Source organism: Mauremys reevesii, linkage group 6 (assembly GCF_016161935.1).
Source record: "Mauremys reevesii isolate NIE-2019 linkage group 6, ASM1616193v1, whole genome shotgun sequence".
Classification (NCBI taxonomy): Eukaryota; Metazoa; Chordata; order Testudines; family Geoemydidae; genus Mauremys; species Mauremys reevesii.
The window spans coordinates 18678750-18696309 of record NC_052628.1 but is presented as its reverse complement, the minus strand read 5'-3'; the positions used below and the strand labels follow the sequence as shown (position 1 = coordinate 18696309).

Here is a 17560-nt window from a genome sequence, read left to right as displayed (position 1 = left end):
CTCTATTCTTCAGTGCTCAAGCTTTCAGGTGCTTTTCAAATGCAGCGTCAAGTTGAACACATTGCAGTAATCTATCATTGAGGTTACACAGGCATGGATTACTATGGTGAGTACTACAGCAGGAAGGAATGTTCACAGTCTCTGAGCTAAGCTGTAGATGGAAAGAAAAGAAAAGCATTACATGCCACTTTTGTCACCTGGGAATTCAAGAGTACCTTAGTTATGGGTACAATATAGCTGAGGACTGTAAACTGAATTGACCAAAGGTGGATATATACATTCAGTAGGAGGCACACTCACAGCCCTGGCCCAGTCCTTTGGATGTTTTCTCCCAATCAGCAATTTCTATCAAAACAGAGCGGAGACTAAATTAATTTGCTCCCAGACTTTTGTCAGACTCTGAGGGAGAAAGGAGACTACGCTGTCTGGGATCAGCAAATGGCTGTGTAGGGTTGAGTGTCAGTCTTGTACGGATGATACTGCAGGCTATAATGTTAATGGGATTACTCATGAGAGTAAAGTTACAAGTTAAGTTTGTAAAATCAGCCTTCATTGTTCCTGAGGTGTTGGGGTTGAAATGTGCTGCTTAAATGTGAAAGCACTGTTATTATTGCCATTATGTAATGGATGGAAACAACACTACCCAACTTTTGTTTCACTTTCAGTTTCACACAGAATTATTTTAGCCTTTTCAAATATGCAAGTCTTCATTATTTTTCAAAGTAAGTTTTAGGAGCTAAAAGACCAGTTTTATAGTATTTTTCTTGGTTTGTTGGTGATGTTTGCAACAGTATCGTTAACACGGTGACAGCATTTACATTATAAACTCCATTTTTGGAGGTTTATAACTCAGCCATAAACATTTACTGCAGGCTGATATTTGGCACACCTGGTAAGTGATTAGTTTATATTCTCATGTAATCATATTTGGTATTTTGGAAAGAGAAGAAAGGAACATTATAAATATAAGAGAGACGGTATAAGAAAGTTAGAGATATTTTCATGGACAAAGATATGCATAACCTGCACTATTGCCAGTTTGCCCAAGGGATTTAATATGGATTTTGGAAGCTATAGTAGAGTCATTGCATAGTGGTCCAATGCCTGATCCAAAGCTCGTTGTGGGAGCATTTCTGCTGACGTCAGTGGGCTTTAAATCAGGACCTGAACACATTAATTATCAGTTACATAACACAAATTATTTGTAAAAAAAAAATCCTGCTTAATTAACCGAAGGGCATGGATGATCTGATCTGTCAGGTAAATAATACACATTTTCTTTCTTTGTCTAGAGCTTAATTAAATATTTACCTGAGAATGTCTTTTTTTATTAACATCTTACACTTTTATTGAGATAATAGGAATTATTATTTGGGAAAAAATAAAATTAAACACAAAAAAACTTTAAGATAAAAATATTTTGTTTACAAAACAGTAATAGTCATACTACCCATATTTTAGATTTCCTAATGGACGGCTTTGCTCCTCAGACGCTTAACCGACCTAAGTTAGAAGTGCAAATGTACCATTAGATACCCAGTTATCTATATCAGAATATATTATATATACTCACACACATATATTTAAATGCAATGCTGTGATTAAAATTCCTCTAGCAATCTAGACCAAATATGTCTTTTTGTGTAATTAGATTAAAAGCTACTGTTTGTGCTTAACAAATAACAAGCAATGATATTATTAAATTAATGAGAAATTGGATGAAGAATACTAATGAAACATAATAGTGCATTATGTGCCAAATGTATGTCCTAATTTGGAATACTGTGTTCATTGATGGCCAAACTAACTCAAAAAAGATATAATGGGAATATTGGGGAATTCAGAGATGAGTAATAGGAATGATTACAGGCATAGAAAGATTTTTATGTGAAAAGTGATTTAAAATTACAGGATTGTTTTGGGTAGGAGGGGAAAAAGAGAGATGGGATAGAGGTATACAAAATGTGAATAGTAAAGAGAGGGTAAATTGGGCACTCCTATTCACTTTTGTTATCATATAAGTACCAGTGGCATTTAAAGAAATGAAAAGGCAACAAATATAAAATTGGTAAAAAGAAATACTTTTCTTTCAACACAGCCTGTGGAATTCATTGCCATTAGATATAATTGAGAGTACATTAGATATAATTGAGAGTACAAAAAGGAGTAGACGTGTATATGGATAATGAAAATATCCACAATTACATTAGATATTTTTTGCCTTGAAACGTAAAGGTGCTTTAAAACAAAAATCCTTAAAATCAAACACTACGCGGTCATGTAATTTTTGAAGTCAAACTTGAAGATTGAATATGTGACCCTGGAATGTCAGAACAGGGGCCCTTAAATATAATATTAATAGCAAAATCAGATTTAATGAAATATAACACATCATGAAAAGAGACTGAATGAAATTTACTTCTCTGGCCCCAGTCGATCAAAGTTCTGAGGCATATGCTTAATTTTAAGTATATGAGTATTCCCACTGACTTGAAGGAATGCCCTAAATTAAAATGACTTAAATGCAACTGCTCACGTGCTTATATTTAAATCTGTCCTTAAGTGCTTTGCTGGATTGGCACCTTATTTAGTCATTAAATGTTTTTTGTTAACTGGGATAGCCTGATGATATTCCCAGCTCAGTGTACTGAGGATTCCATGAGGACAGTGGTCATACAAGCTTACTCCACACCACAAAGAATATAATGCTTTCAGCCTTAAATAGTAGAATTTAGGGACTGTAGCCTCTTCTCCTGGGCCTTGATACAGCCTCAGAACTAACATGACCTGCCCTGAGGCACACAATTCATTGTCTGACTATCCATGAGGGACATTTGTTCGCAATTGGGGTGTCTTTGAAGCAGCTAGTCTGCTTCTCTTTCTGAAACATCCAATCTAAAACAATATAAAAACTCATTATGACAGAGGTGACAATTTTAACAGTAATAAAAGCTCCTCATTATAAAAACAACAACTCTTCTTACCCTAGGAAAGACCAAAACAGAAAGAATAAAAGAAATTATTCTGTTTACAGTAGCATCAAGAGAAACAGTAACAGAAAAATGTTATGAAACAGCATTCCACCCTTGAAATAACATTTTTCTAATACTCCTCCAGTTTTGTCAAGGGAAATTTAGAGTTGCATTCTGTAACACTTAGCAATTATATATCATCTTTTGTCCAAGGATCTTGAAGCACTTTATAAAGAGTAATTTATTAAGCCTTACAGCACCTTTTTGAGGTAGATATTGTGCTATCCATTTTACAAATGGATAAAATGGGCCAGAGAAAATGATTCACTCTATGGCCATGTCTACACTACAGGGGCTATTGTGGTAAGCTGTGGCACTGTAGATAACCCCATAGTGCAGATGCAGCCTATAGGAATGGAAGGGGTGTAGGAACATCACCTCCCCGAGTGATGGTAGCTGGGTTGACAGAAACATTCTTTTGTCAGGCTGGCTGTGTCCACACCAGGGGCTAGATTGGCACAGCTGTGGCACTCAGGCGTGAGGATTTTTCACATACCTGAGTTCCATTGCTATGTCAATCTTTGTTTGAAGTGTAGACCAGATCCCAGTCATACATCTGTTCAGCAGCAGAGTTCAAGAGAGAATGCAGGAGTCCTGATTTCCCGGCCCATGCTCTAAACACTAGACTGGTACTACCTCTTTGCAATTTTGCCATATCTTTCCTATTGTATGTTGCTACTGCCTCAAAGAGAGGAGGCAGAAACATTTAAGTGGTTGAGCACACTGTTGAAAGCATCCAGAGTTAATGGAAAGATTCCCATTGATTTCAATAGGCATTGCATCAGGCATTAAGGAAATTCAGGAAAATGCTTAAGTATGTAATTACATCCATCGCTATTCAGGAAAGCGATTAAGCATGTGCGTAACTCCTCTTGACTTCACTGGGACTTGAGTGCATTCTTTCCTGAATTGGGTCTGAGTGAGGATCTGTGTAGGAATATTTACCTTGAAAATATTTTACATTAGCTTCTGGGTTTTGTCTGTTTCATCACATCTTATTTTTGATGTTTGATTATATGTATTTTGTGGCAAAGATTTTGGTACAACTTTAACTGGTACATCAGAGTCAGGTTTTTAAGTCTCATGAAACACTGAGCCACTGAAGTAATTTTTATGTTCAAACCTCTGGTTCCTGAGGGTCCAGTTCATTTCTGTTGTGAATTTAAATGAGTTAATTTAAGTGGATGGGTCAGAAGCCACTATCATCGTAGTAGCCCTGTGCCTGATTCTTAATTAAAGGCAACAGGAGATTAATTTGAAACATTAATTTAAAAGTGCTTACACAAAAGGAAAGAATTATTGCAATAAAGCCTAAAGAACTTTTTTGTCCCTAGATGTAGAAGACAGAACTAGCTCAGGGTCCTGGGGGAATGGAGGACATCCTAGTCCATCCAGGGTAAGTATATCTAATCTTTTTCCTAAACCAGACTTCCTGCATATGTAAATTTACAATCTTAAATTTGAGTTTTACACCTGATTGCATAGAAAAATGTACATGCAAAGTTGGCTGTAGACCAGCTTCTCTTCAAAATTGCTTCTTTTACATTCTTATCTGATCCTGCGATTGAATTTGACACCTGCTCCACTCCTGCTAACAGCTAGCAAGAATTTTCATTAGCCATTTTGCCTTGCTAGTCAGTATCAGCCATTGATCCAACACTGTATGTTATCTCAGTACTGTAAGAGGCATTTTTTTTGTTATTGTTGACATTTCACTTGCTGTAGTTAGCTTGCTGGGAGATTTTATGTCTCACTGGCACAGATATCTACATGCAAAAAATCCATTGCATAGTATTGGGAAGCACTCGTACACTCAAAATGTGCTACTTCATCACCAGGGGTCAGATACTGCCACTCTTCCTAACATTAGAATCATAGAAGATTAGAATCATAGAACTACAGGGTTAGAAGGGACCGCAAAGGGTCATCTAATCTAACTCCCTGCCAAGATGCAGGATTATTCCTCACTCCTTGGGTAGTCCCACTGAAGTGGAACTCCTGGAAGGGAAGCTACTATTCCTCATGAGTAGACAAGTGTTCTCAAGGGTGGCAAAATCTTTAGCCCGCATTTCTTTGTTCCCACTCAATCTGGCCATTTACAGCGTCTTTCTACTTCAGACCTCTCTTCAGGTGACCATCTCTGCATTGCCCTGCCTCAGCATTCTGCTCAGCCTCTGTCAGTTTCTTCAGTGAAAAGGCTCAGTTCAAGACTTAACAAGAGTACAAGTTTTAAAAACTGATATTCCCTGCTTTGGTGGGGGTGTAGGCTGAATGTCTTTAGAAGAAATCATTAACTCACGACGGGCTATGTATGTGAAGCTTAAGGGATCCGTAACATTTTGGGAACAATTTTCAACAACTAGAGGCCTACAATCTGCCTATAAAATTGTTCATGTGTAGGCAAACATGCATCTGTATCCTTAAACTCGGTGTCTGCGTACATAAGGACTAGTTTTCATTCACATTTACTTATTTTGCTTGTACAAATGCATGTTTGCACAAATTCTTACCTTTTTGCTCGTGAGTGTGCATATTTTGGTGGCACAGTGGAGGTAGCCAGTTTGAAAATGTAGCCCTCAAACGTATTTAGGGCCCACCAATCTTTTTCCCCAAGCTTGAAGGGATAATATCTCCACTTCCAAACTCAGAACATTTCAGAGAGCCGTGGATAGTGACTTCTCTTGCCTTCAGGCAATGTGCTTCTAACTTTAATCTTCAAAGTACAGTAAGATCTTCCTACTTACCAGTAACTTTACCAACCCATTGCTCCAGCTGTCAAGTTTGACATTCTAATGCATTATGTGGATGAGATGAGGAAATCTTTCCTGCTCCTGACATTATAATGCACACACACTGATATAATTAATTCCTATTACAGTAAAGTGTCGTTACTGAACTACTACCTACCATGGGAATTACTGAGACACACTATATTTCTTGTTATTTTCATGATAGCTGGAATACAACATAATTCATTAGTTTTGACTTTGAGAAAGTTGTGTTTAGAATTGTGTGGAGTCTCAGGATTCAATTTACATTTATTTGAGTCGTAAGAAATATCCCTTCCAATAAAACTGTATATATATATATATATATATATATATATATTATATATATATATATATATATATATATATAATATATACACACACACACACACACACACACACACGCACCAACAGCTCCATTCACTTCTGGACCAGACTGTATAACCCTTTCATACATTGGGGGGCTGTTACTCACCTCAGTAGTCCCATTGAATTTACTCACATAAGTAAAAGTTCACCAGTGTAAGTAAGGGTTGCACAATCACCCTCTCTGAAAAAGGCTGAGTCCTGAGCTCTTTAATTGGGCAGACCTCTCACTGGGGTCAGAAGCTTTGAGCCTATGCCCCAGTCCAGTTGCAGGATCAGGGCCTTAATATTGTTCTGAGGATTGGGCTCAAAAATCACAGTATATACTTCAGGATCAATATTATTTCTTCATGTATTCTGTAAATCCATGATATAAAATTATGCAAGGCAAAATGTGGCTTCACCCTTATTTAAAAAGTTTGTTTATGTGTCTGTTTAATTGTCTCGTAATGAATGTAAAGGAACAGGGCTTGCAAACATTGCTAGCTGTGTTCCAGCACCCTAAAGTAGGAGTCCAGTGAGGTGAAGGACAGTGTTATTGTTCATACTCAGTCCATTCTTTTTTTTTTTTTTCTCCTGTGGGCAGATTCTGCCTTTGGCTAACATTATGCCAACTGACACTTCTAAGTAAATTTACTTAGCCTTGCATTACACTGCAGCCAGCTGAGCAGAATGATTTTTTCCCCATTTACTGCATACCAGGATTGAATCTCAACCATTGCCATAGAAGAGGAAAAGCCAATCACCATTTCTTATTATACCTGGTTTAACATCCATTACATCATGACTTCACACATCTGTCAGTTTTATTTTTATCCTTTTCTTCCCCCTTGACACTTGTGGTTGCTTTTAGGGAAAAAAAATGTTTTGAAAATTAACCTGTAAATTTCCGCACACATTTAGGCATACATGTCTGAACGTGAGTGTACCAGTATATCATGAGATCATATAAAGAAATGAGCACAGTCCTGTGGGGGAAATCCTGAATTTTCATCAAGGCTCCATATCAGCTTTCTGGTTGTCTTATGCAAATCGCTTGACTTCTGTGCATCTCAGTTTCCCCACCTGAAAACGAGGATGATATTTCTATGCCAGAGAGAGGTGCTGTGAGAAATTAGTAACAGTGTTTGAAGATACAAATGTAATAGCAGCACTACAGATGGACAAACTCTTGTTCATTTTTGTGATTACATTTGAGGTTTTGCACAAATACAGTAATTGTGAGTTTAGACTGGGAGGCTAGGCTGGGGATGCTTTGAAAATGTGCGCCCTGGTCCTGACAAGATTTACGCATGAGTTTAACTTATACACTTGACTAGTGTCATTGATTTCAGTGGAAGTACTCACAGTGCATAAAGTTAAGCTCATGGGTTAATCCTCCCAGCTTTGGGGTCTTGTTCCTTAATGAGAAAAGTAGTATTAAACACCCACACACTTCAGGCCAAATTTTGCCTTTGTGTGCGTGCAACAACCACTGGGTTAAAATGGCAAATTTCTACTTACAGATAGTAGAATTTTAAAAAAAACCAAATATATTCTTTCTTCTCCTCAACTGATATGAAAGCAGAAAGACTGACATAGTAAATGAAAGACATTCGATGGCTTGCACAGCACCACGCTCCCTGGTATATTATCTCAATTACAAAGCAGGTGTATCCACAAAATAAACACATATTAATTACTAACAAAATAAAAATTTTAAACCAATAAATTTTGGAACGCATTGCCCCCAACAAACCCAGTGGAAGAGGGCAATGGAGGGAATAAACTTTCTTCATTATTCAGAATCGAGGGGGAAAGTATAACTCCTTTCTCTGTTATTTTTACAGAAAATGTTTATGTTAAAATTGTAAAACTCTTTTCCCCTTCCCAATTTATTAACAGAACTATGGAGATGGGACTCACTATGATCACATGGCAAGCAGGGACCTTGGGTCACATGACAATCTCTCTCCTCCTTTTGTCAATTCCAGAATACAAAGTAAGAAGAAATCAAATTTCTTAATGTGGTTTTGTTTTTCAAAGGCTTAATTTTTAAACGTGGAAGTTAGTGAGTGTACCATAATTTAATTTGAGGGCTTCTGTTCCTCTCCCAAGCGTTTTGGGTTTTGTTGTACATAGTCTTTGGGAGGAAATAATGAATTTTGCTTCTTGAGCAACTCATATTTTGAAAAATGTACACCAGTGCTGTTTACTGAATAACCTCTATTTTCTTCATGTAAGAAGTATATGGCATTTAAAGCAGTGACTGCGTTTTTACATAGAGCGGTGAATGTACTTTCCTGAGGCTTAAGTGTTTTCTTTAAAGGTGTGACCACTTGGCAGAGAATTAAACAGAACTTTTAAAGTTCAAAAAATGTTGCTGAAAATATTACAAATAAATATTCTTTAGAGGGAACAGATACATAACGAGAGATTGAGATCATAAACGATTGTTTTCTCTGGATCGTGATGGATCATTGCCCGTTGGGACTTGCAGTCTCTCTGGACTGCAAACTTCTGGATTAAAGATGAGGCTGCCTGCAACGTGCTCCACTTGAGACAAGCCAAATTCAGCTCATGGCATTTGGCAAGTCAGTTAAGGCAAGCTTGGACGTCCCGGCATTCATTTTAATGAAGCTTGCAAGGATTTAGTGTAGCAGCTATAACCGTAGCAGTATAAAGAAAGGCTATAATTATTTGCAAGTGAATGATAACTACTGTCTTTAAATCATGGTTGATAAATGAGTTTGGTTAAAGTAAATATATGATGTAAAAATATTAGTAATCCTTGAGCTTGGCCAAGATCACACCCTCCCTCTACTGCAGTTATCAATGAACTCGCTGAAATGCTGTGATTGAATGTAAGCCAAAGAAAACAGAGAGCTGTAACTGTGATATATCATTTTGTGAATGTAATGTAGTCCCCTAAAATATGCCTTGTCTTTTAATATTAGGAAATACTTGTGAGTTGTTTAACATTCGGGATAATGTTGAAGCTTGTAATTATTTGTATGTATTCCCCCACAAAACTTAGTTACAACAGTTTCAAGGGTCTGCCTTAAGCCAACAAAAGCAAGGAAATTCTGACACTCCCTTCTTAACTCACGCCATTGGGTTTAGGCAGTGCAAATACGTTACAAATAGTCACACACTTCTGTAACCCCACTGGACTGAGTGATGCTTCCATGTTTAACCCTTTCACGTGGATCTTTGCAATTTAAGTCTGTCTCTCTTACAACTCTGCTCCTGCCTTACCCATAAACAAATAAATTAGTCTGCAATTGTTTCCCCCCCCCATTTGGGAAAAAAAGCTGCTTTCCCTTATTTCAAAAAGTATTCATTGCAATAAAATACTTTTTCAAGCACATTTTTAGAAATAAAATAACATATTGATTAGATTTAAACAAACAAACACACAAACAAACACAACATTTTTCTTAAATGTGATTTTTCTGCTGAAGCCTGATTGCCAAAGTCAATGGGAGTTTCACAGCCGCAGCTAAGAGAACAATCAGGCCTCAATTTTTCTGAAAATACCAACACTGTCAAATTCAAGATGTCTCTCAGCAGCACTTGGTTTGTAACGGTCATCATGCTGAAAGGTCTGGATGTGGAATGTTCCTGCAGTGTCCTTAAGTTTCGGTGTATGTGTATTTATTGAAAAAATAAAATCATTTGGAAATAAGAATACTGATGTTCCTCCATGTGCAGATTAGTGTGCGTGTGTGTGAGAGAGAGAGGCTAACAGCTTCTGACAAGTGTGTTATTGTGTAATAATGCACGCCTACTGTTGAAGCCAATCAGCTTGCTCCCTCAATCTAAAGCATTTTGTAACCTTAATTTAAAATCATTCTCTGGTAATTAGAGCAGATTCCTTTTAATTTGTGCCAGTTTAGGCAGCAAATGGCATGTAAACCACACTTTTATTCCCCCACTTCCACTAATCTCCTAAAGCCTAGATTGTACCCAACCTGCTCAGGTGTGCGCGGGGAAGAGGTAGGGATGATGTCGCAAGGAGCCTCCCTGTGTCCCTGTTTAGCCTATGCAGAGGCCAGACAATCTCATTAGGGAGTGGAGGGTGTTTTCCTAGCACCCTCAGATGCTGGCTACTCAAAATGGGAGAGAGGAGTAGTGGCTGGTGGCACTGGTACCCCACCCTCTGGGGCATTGGCCAGCAGAGCTTTGATGAGGACGGATGAGAGCTGTTGCAATGTATACTCCCCAGCAAGATGCCAGGAGTCAGCTCCTCCTGGAACTTCTGCTGCAGTCCCTGTGCACTTCCGCCTTGGTTGCAATAGTTAGAATCAAGTCCTAAATGTGGAAGCCAAGGCCATCTGCTGTACTATGCCAGAGAATGCTACTAAGTCTATGAATCTCCCACTGTTTCTAATGAAAGTACTGTTCTGTCAGATAAGCTGTCTGGTCTGAAACACGGGTCGTTATTGTTTTCGGAGTGTTACATTTTCCACCTCAAGTGGATTTTGAACAGAAGAGGATTCTGTTTTTGGCGAGACGGTTTACCTGACATTAACAAAACTGCCTCAGAGTTGAGGCCAAGGCAATGTTCTGCTGAGCAGAAAGTCAGAGAGCAGTTTACTAACTGTTTCAAAAGTTGGTGATTAGAAAGATCATTTTAAATACAGAGAGAGAATTCTTCGAGGCATGATAAATTCTTTAGTACCCCTGGGCAGCAAGGACCTTATTTTCTTCTGCGTTTTGTACGGTTTTGCACACTTAACTAATCATTAATGATGATGATGATGATGATAATAATTCAATAAAATAATCAGTAATGCTGTTTATTTCCCAAACGTTTCCATAACAGAAACTGCTATTAATTTGTGCTGATTACATTGTATTTGTGATTTTATGATGAATTCTAATTGTTGCAATTACAAACAGTGCACCATATTTTCTTTAATTGAGTCCATCCTGAACTAATATGGGATGTGGCTCCCAGTACATGTTTTATCAGTTTCACTCTTCCTGTCAGATCATCAAATTATCCAAAGAAAAGGTCCCCACAGATATACTGCGGAGCAGTTTGCACCTGCAGAGAGAGACTTGTAATTTTATTCACATGCTCTTCTTTCTGCTGGCAATTGATACAGATATAGAGCCTGATTATCATCCAACTGGAGCCTGTTTTATACTAGTGTAGCTGTATTGACTTCAGTGGAGTTACACCTGATTTATGGTGGCATGAAAACAAAATTAAGCCCTTAGTAGTTTCATAATCCATAGTTTTTATCTGATTAAAAGAACAGCATTTTTTAACTTCTAAGATGTTTCTTTCTATGTCATTACATTGTTATTACTCTTAACAATAAATGTTCATATAAATGTTTTATGGTAGTGCAATAATTCAGTAACTGAGTTGGATGTCAGCAAAGTACATGATGAGCAATATTCATTTTACAGAAAAGAGTTACCAACTTTAATTCCTTTGAATTTTCTTTTATATTTTAAAATATTTGTTTTTTTTTAATGCTGTGAGCTATAAACCTAAACATTTTACCTCATTGTCTTTTAAATTCTGAGGTTTTAGTATTGTTTCTTTTTTGGTGTTCTTGGAGATAAATAGCACTGTGTAGACAGACAGAAGCATACCGAGCATGGGAAAAAAACCAAGATTCAGTGTGTATACTGCCAATGCACCTTGATCCAGACCTGCAACACCCGTTGTATTTCAGATCATCTCTTGAGCACATTTGTTTGAATGATCTGCTGTTTTTATGGTGTTAGCAAATCAAATGGCCACCAAGGATAGGGTACAACCCTGAGTCCAATTCTTTCAACCAGTTTTGGACTTAGATCTACAAAAGTGAAAGGTTAGGGTCTTAACCCACATCACCTTCCTATTCCCTCAACATGAAAATAGATGAGAAATTCATCCAAGGCCTCAATAAGCCCTTGATCTGTGCTATTCACTTAACCTGTAAACTGATGTGTTTTTGCATGTCCCTCTTATACCAGCGAACAGGAAATCGTTGATTTTTATAGCTGCACAGTCAGGGTCAAGTTTATGTATGGTGCTCTGCTGTTGGCAAAAGCACAGGGGGGAAATGAAAGAAACCTTGCTGCCTAGTCGCGGGACCTCCTGGTCAACCTCCTCCTCGCCCTGGCGAAAATGGCCATCTACGTGACCAGGGAGAGGCGGTTGGCCAATGGAGACTCCTGCGACTGTGGGGCTTGTTTCCGATCCTTCGTCCGTTCACGTCTCCGGGCGGAGTTCCTCTGGGCGGCGTCCGCTGGCTCCCTTGACACCTTCGAGGAGCAGTGGGCGCTGTCCGGGGTTCTCTGCTCGGTGTCCCCGTCAGGCTCCCTTCTTATGACCCTTTGACCGCACTCCCATCCCTGTTCTTTTATTAGTTGTCCCCCGCAATTAGTGGGTTTCTGAGGCCCTGTGGAACCTTCCCTTAGGCTGGGGGGGGGATCCGTTAGCATGGGGCGGGCTTCGCCCACCCCGTTTCCCGGAAACCCAATAGATACTTCCCCCTCACAACAGGGGCCAGATGCAATTCTCAGCCATTGTGCACAGAAAACACAAGGACTGCTGGAAGCTAGTGCTGACATCAGTGTTAGTCCAAGCTGAGGTGTTCCCTTCCACCCTTACTCCAGCCAGCAAAGTTGCATTCTATAAAACTTTGGTCTAATAGGCCTTCAAAAGCCTGGTGCCTGTCTCAGGCATAGTGCCTCTGGGAGCTATCCCTGGATCAAACCTCTACATTCCTTCCTTGTCATGGGGATCTACCTTATTGGCTTAATCTAGCTCTTATTGTGTGTGATCTAGCATGGAATCTTAACTTTGAAGAAAGGTAGTTTTCCAGGAAAGATTTTGGGTATAAATGTTATTGACAGCATGCAGATGAGCCATGAATATTTGTAGAAATGTTGTGGTGGCCGTAGGCCTATATTGTAAAGCTTTTGTTTTCAGGTATGTATTTTAACTGAAATGTGTTTTATTTTTTTAAGTGTCCAAATTCTTGCAGGGAGTATTTAAATTAGTCTTTGCTTCAATCCATTTAATAATTGGCTGTAGGGAATGCAGAAAATAACTTTTTTCTCCTAAACTGTTGCTTCCATGTATTGAAATGCAGTTATCTTTCTGTCTCCAGAGTCCTAATAGTCAACTAGGCTGTTTTATTTTAACAATAAATGAGCGTTGCCCAGTATGAATACATACAAGAACCAGTAATACCACAGGGCATGGAATACATTGTTATAGTTGTATATCATTCCATACTGGATGCTTGATTTTCAGGTGCATTGTTTGTGAACTGATCCTACCTATGATACTTTGCTAGTACATTAAATCATTTACCAGTATACAGTAAATTGTTTCTAAAACCCCTGTAGCTTAATGGAACATTTCCCTGCAAGTATTAGATTGAGATTTCAGGTGATGTTGAAGAAAGCTCCTGGCTTATTTGGTGACCTTTGAATAGCATCCGGGTTACTGGTTGATATTTTGATTGGGTTACTGTGGTCATATTGTGACAGCTCCTGGTTCATTATAATTCAGTTCCTCTGCTCAATTTGCCTTGCAGGAATACTTAGCTTTGTGTTGCTTCAAAGTATTTCTAACCATCCTGAGTGTAACCCAGTACACTGTAAAAGGTGAAATGTTGTGAATGCTTTGAGATCCCAGCAGCAGTCCACTAAAAGGACAGTAGCACAGTCCACTTGACAAACAATCACATTTGAGTGTGCAAAGAAGGAAAAAACCTAAATGGAGATGTTACCCATTTCAATGATACCCAGACCTGCAGATTACTAAAAGGCTGGTTTAATTGCCATTGGTAAGATCAGAGGCAAGCTTGCTTTATTTAAAAAATACACAAAAACAGTTTGTGTAGTTCTCCTGGTATTTTTTTCCCTTTCAAATAATTCTAGCATTGGTAATATTGATTTTATGTATATTGTTGAACAAGCTAATCTATTTATTGGCATAAAATTAATGCTGCAAAATTTTGTCTAAAAGAGGTGAGGTGGCTGAGTGGTTAAGCTACTTGCTTATAGTCCTGAAGGTTGTGGGTTTGGTGCTTCCTTGAGTCATATGGACAGATGGCTTCTACTTCACTTAGCTGTAAAATGGGTACATGATATGGAAGGCTGTCAGGTGTAATGCTGGTTCCTTTATGCCCTGCTGATGTGCATCAGGTGATTGGCTCAGGGGAGTTTTGACTTTGCTAATAATTTCGGTATGTGAAGACAAAGTCATTGCAAGATTATGGATCTTTGTGCTCCCTTTCTGTTCCTAACTAGAAAAGAAAACAGATGTGATTTAGTGTTAATATGCACTGTACTGGAGCAGTCTCTTCCCCAGAAGTATCTTCCATCATAACTGCCTAGTCACTATTGATCCTTCCCAGTGCATGGTTGTCCTCTTATAGGAATTTTTTCTCACCATGCCTTTCAGAGGGCTGGCCCTTGAAATTTAGCAGAGACAGGTAGTTGCTTCTCCAAACTGGACATTTTGCATTTGTTTGCTGTCCCCTCTCTTCTGTCTTGTAAATATTCGTTATTATCCTGTCAAGTTTTTGCCTGGTTTTCTCTTATTTCTGAGGAGATGGCATATTCCCCAGGTAAAATGGATGGAAAATTGCAAATGATGCTAAACTATAAATTGGGTGAATCTTGCTATGTGAGATTATATAGTACTGTATGTTGTTAATTAAAACTGGCATATAAAAACAGTGTTTTGTATTGTATAGCACTGAGTGTTAGGTAGGACTCCTGAGTTCTACTTCCACCTCTGCTACTAACTTGCTGTGTAACCTTTGGCAGGTTGCTTACCCTCTTTTTTCCCCTCAAGTTAGCCTAGGTTTATCTATCTGTAAAATGGATTGGAGTTGCGAGGCGTAACAAATTATTATCTGAAAAATATTTGAGTTCCTTGGGTATTAATATATACTGTGCTATGTCAGCACTCATCTCTGTAAGAACTGTCCTTATTTGGACATGATTTAGTTATTCAGTTACTGTGATTATTGGCAGAGTTGGTAGCCTATATTAAGGTTGCTCAACATTTTCAATTTTAAGGCCTTGTTTTCAATTTTTTATAACTTTCCCAATTTATAACTATTTGGTCTAAAATTTTCCATACCGAGTATCTGACATAAGCTTTTTTTTTTTTTTTTTTTTTTTTTTAAATTTCAGAAAAAATGGTCCCCTGATTTCTTAGAGTGAGTTTAGGAAAAATATGCTGTTTTGCCCATATTTAAAAAAAAATCCTTAGAGATGTTTCTCTGAGAAGCTCAAGCATCTCCATGCTTTGTTGCAGGGATGTTAAATTTTGCAGGGAAGTTGGCTGGGTGTCAGGGATGAGCATTTTTCCAACCCTGCGAATATTCACCTATATTGACTAATTTATAAGCCTTTGAAAAATTTCAGTTTTCACGTGCTCAGGAGAAGCTTGTTAGCTTGGCTGCTAAATTCTCCAAAGCTTCCTTCTGCACTGAGCATGCTCCAGCACAGGGCTGTTGGGGCTGAGTAGGCTTTTCATGACATTGCTTCTCCCTGCTGCTTTGGAGCCACTGTTGTGCAAGATCCTGTAACTTAGGAAAGGCAGAGTCTCTCTCCTGTGCTGTCAATCCTCCCACTGCTGGTAATGAGAATGATTTGAATGCAGAGAGGTGAGGCATGGGGTCCACTACAGGGGGAAAATATGAGCACAGAGGAAGAAGGGGTTGCAGGAGCCAGAATGTGGAGGGGAGCGTGGGGGTGGCACAGGAGTGCTGGATAGGCAGGGACAGGTTAGGGGGAAGAGGCCTATAACCACTAAATCACATTCTCTCTCTAAAACCTGGAAACGAACCCAGGAATACTGAGTCTTTCCATTCCTTTGCTGTCAAGAAATAGCTGTGACTCCTTCCCTCCAGCAAAATGTGTCTTTTCCCTTTCTAGTGTTTCATCCACAGGGAGGATATCTCCTAGAAAGCTCACAACCCTGGGTTTAGCAGGCCAATGCTCAAACCACTGAGCTATCCCTCTCCTCTTAACAGTCTACTGCTGCTGTCAGTTATTCCATTGCCTACAGTGATTGAGGTCTTTGCTGTTGCTATAAAGGTCTGAAAACTGCTGATGACCCAACTATGATAGAATTCCTGTTCCAAATGATAGAATTCCTGTTTTTCTGTTTTGTTTTTTAAATTAGGAAATCACTTAAAAAAATAAAGAACATTAAGGTCATTAATAAAGAACATTAAGGTTGTTAAATCAAAGATTCAAAGTTAGGAAACGCCAACTTTGGTTGCCTGTGCAACCTTAATTCAGGCCCTTTGTGCATATGCATTATGATATACTCTTTAATGACATTATCACATCCTATTTTTTCCATGGGCTTTCTGCTGCATAGGATGGATGGTGCTCAGGGAATGAATCAGGATTGTGTAGTGAAGAAGGCTACTGTATGTAGGGCAGCTGCCTCATTTGTTGCAGAAGTTGGAAGGTGTAGAGTGTATAGGCGGGGGACCACAGAAAGAGAATAGATGGTCTTATGGTTAAGGAAGTTGAAGCCATCCTGAGGAAGCAGAGTCTATCCTTGCCTGTGCTCCGTGGAGTTCCTGTGTGACGCTGGGCAAGTCACTTAAGCCAAATTTTTCACAGGTGGCTACTAATTGTGTGTTCCTCATATTCTGGGTGCTCAATGTGAGAGATCTGGGGCCAGATCTGCAGAAACACTAAATACTCAGAATTGTAGCTGAAGTTAGTTGAAACCGTGCTTTCAACATAGTAAGTGCTTAAAAAAAAAAAAAAAGCTAAGTACTCTGAAAAATAAGCTCTAGGATTCTCAAGTTGGGTATCCAAAATCAGTGGACACGTCTGACAGTTTTTCTCGTTAATCTCCGTGTGCCTCAGTTTCCCAACTGTAAATTGGGAATAATAATGTCACCTAATCTTGCAGGGGTGTTTGTGAAGATAAACTCATTAGTGTTTGTGGAGCACTTGTGTACTATGGTGACAGCATCATAGAAGCATTCAAGAGGAAAAGCTAATAACATTTCTGTTCAGTGAATGGTTTGGATGGCCCTCTGCTGTCAACAAGTCCTCCACCCTACACTGAATGAGGAGGCTAAAAAAAATATAATACTGAATAACTACTCATTCACTGAATAAGATATGTTTGACTCCCATTGCAGAAACCCTTTAATTCAGCCTTGGACTGAGCTTGAACTGTGCCCATGAAACAGCAGTGAGTGGTTCCCAAGAAAAAATGTTGGAGCCTGAAGCAATTTTTGATTCTTTTCCCTTGTGTTTCACTATACTCACAAGCTTTTTTCCAGGGCACTCTTTATGGTCCATATCAAAATTGAGAATGCCTTTTTGGGAAAGGCCAAATGTGGTAGTAACATGGTATTTCTCTTTTTGCCTTGATTGCTTGAGACTATTCTATGTGATCAGGTGGTG

At 38.7% G+C, this 17560-nt stretch overlaps 1 protein-coding gene across 14 annotated transcripts in view; it reads left to right on the top strand.

The window, feature by feature from the left end:
- The window catches only part of TCF4 (transcription factor 4), a 316652-nt gene that overhangs the window by 106707 nt on the left and 192385 nt on the right, over positions 1–17560 (top strand). For all 14 annotated transcript variants that reach the window (XM_039542743.1, XM_039542741.1, XM_039542744.1 and 11 more), the window contains 2 exons: positions 4367–4428; positions 8051–8147. In XM_039542743.1, the coding sequence (XP_039398677.1) occupies positions 4367–4428; positions 8051–8147 (159 nt within the window). The remainder of the gene's footprint in view (positions 1–4366; positions 4429–8050; positions 8148–17560) is intronic.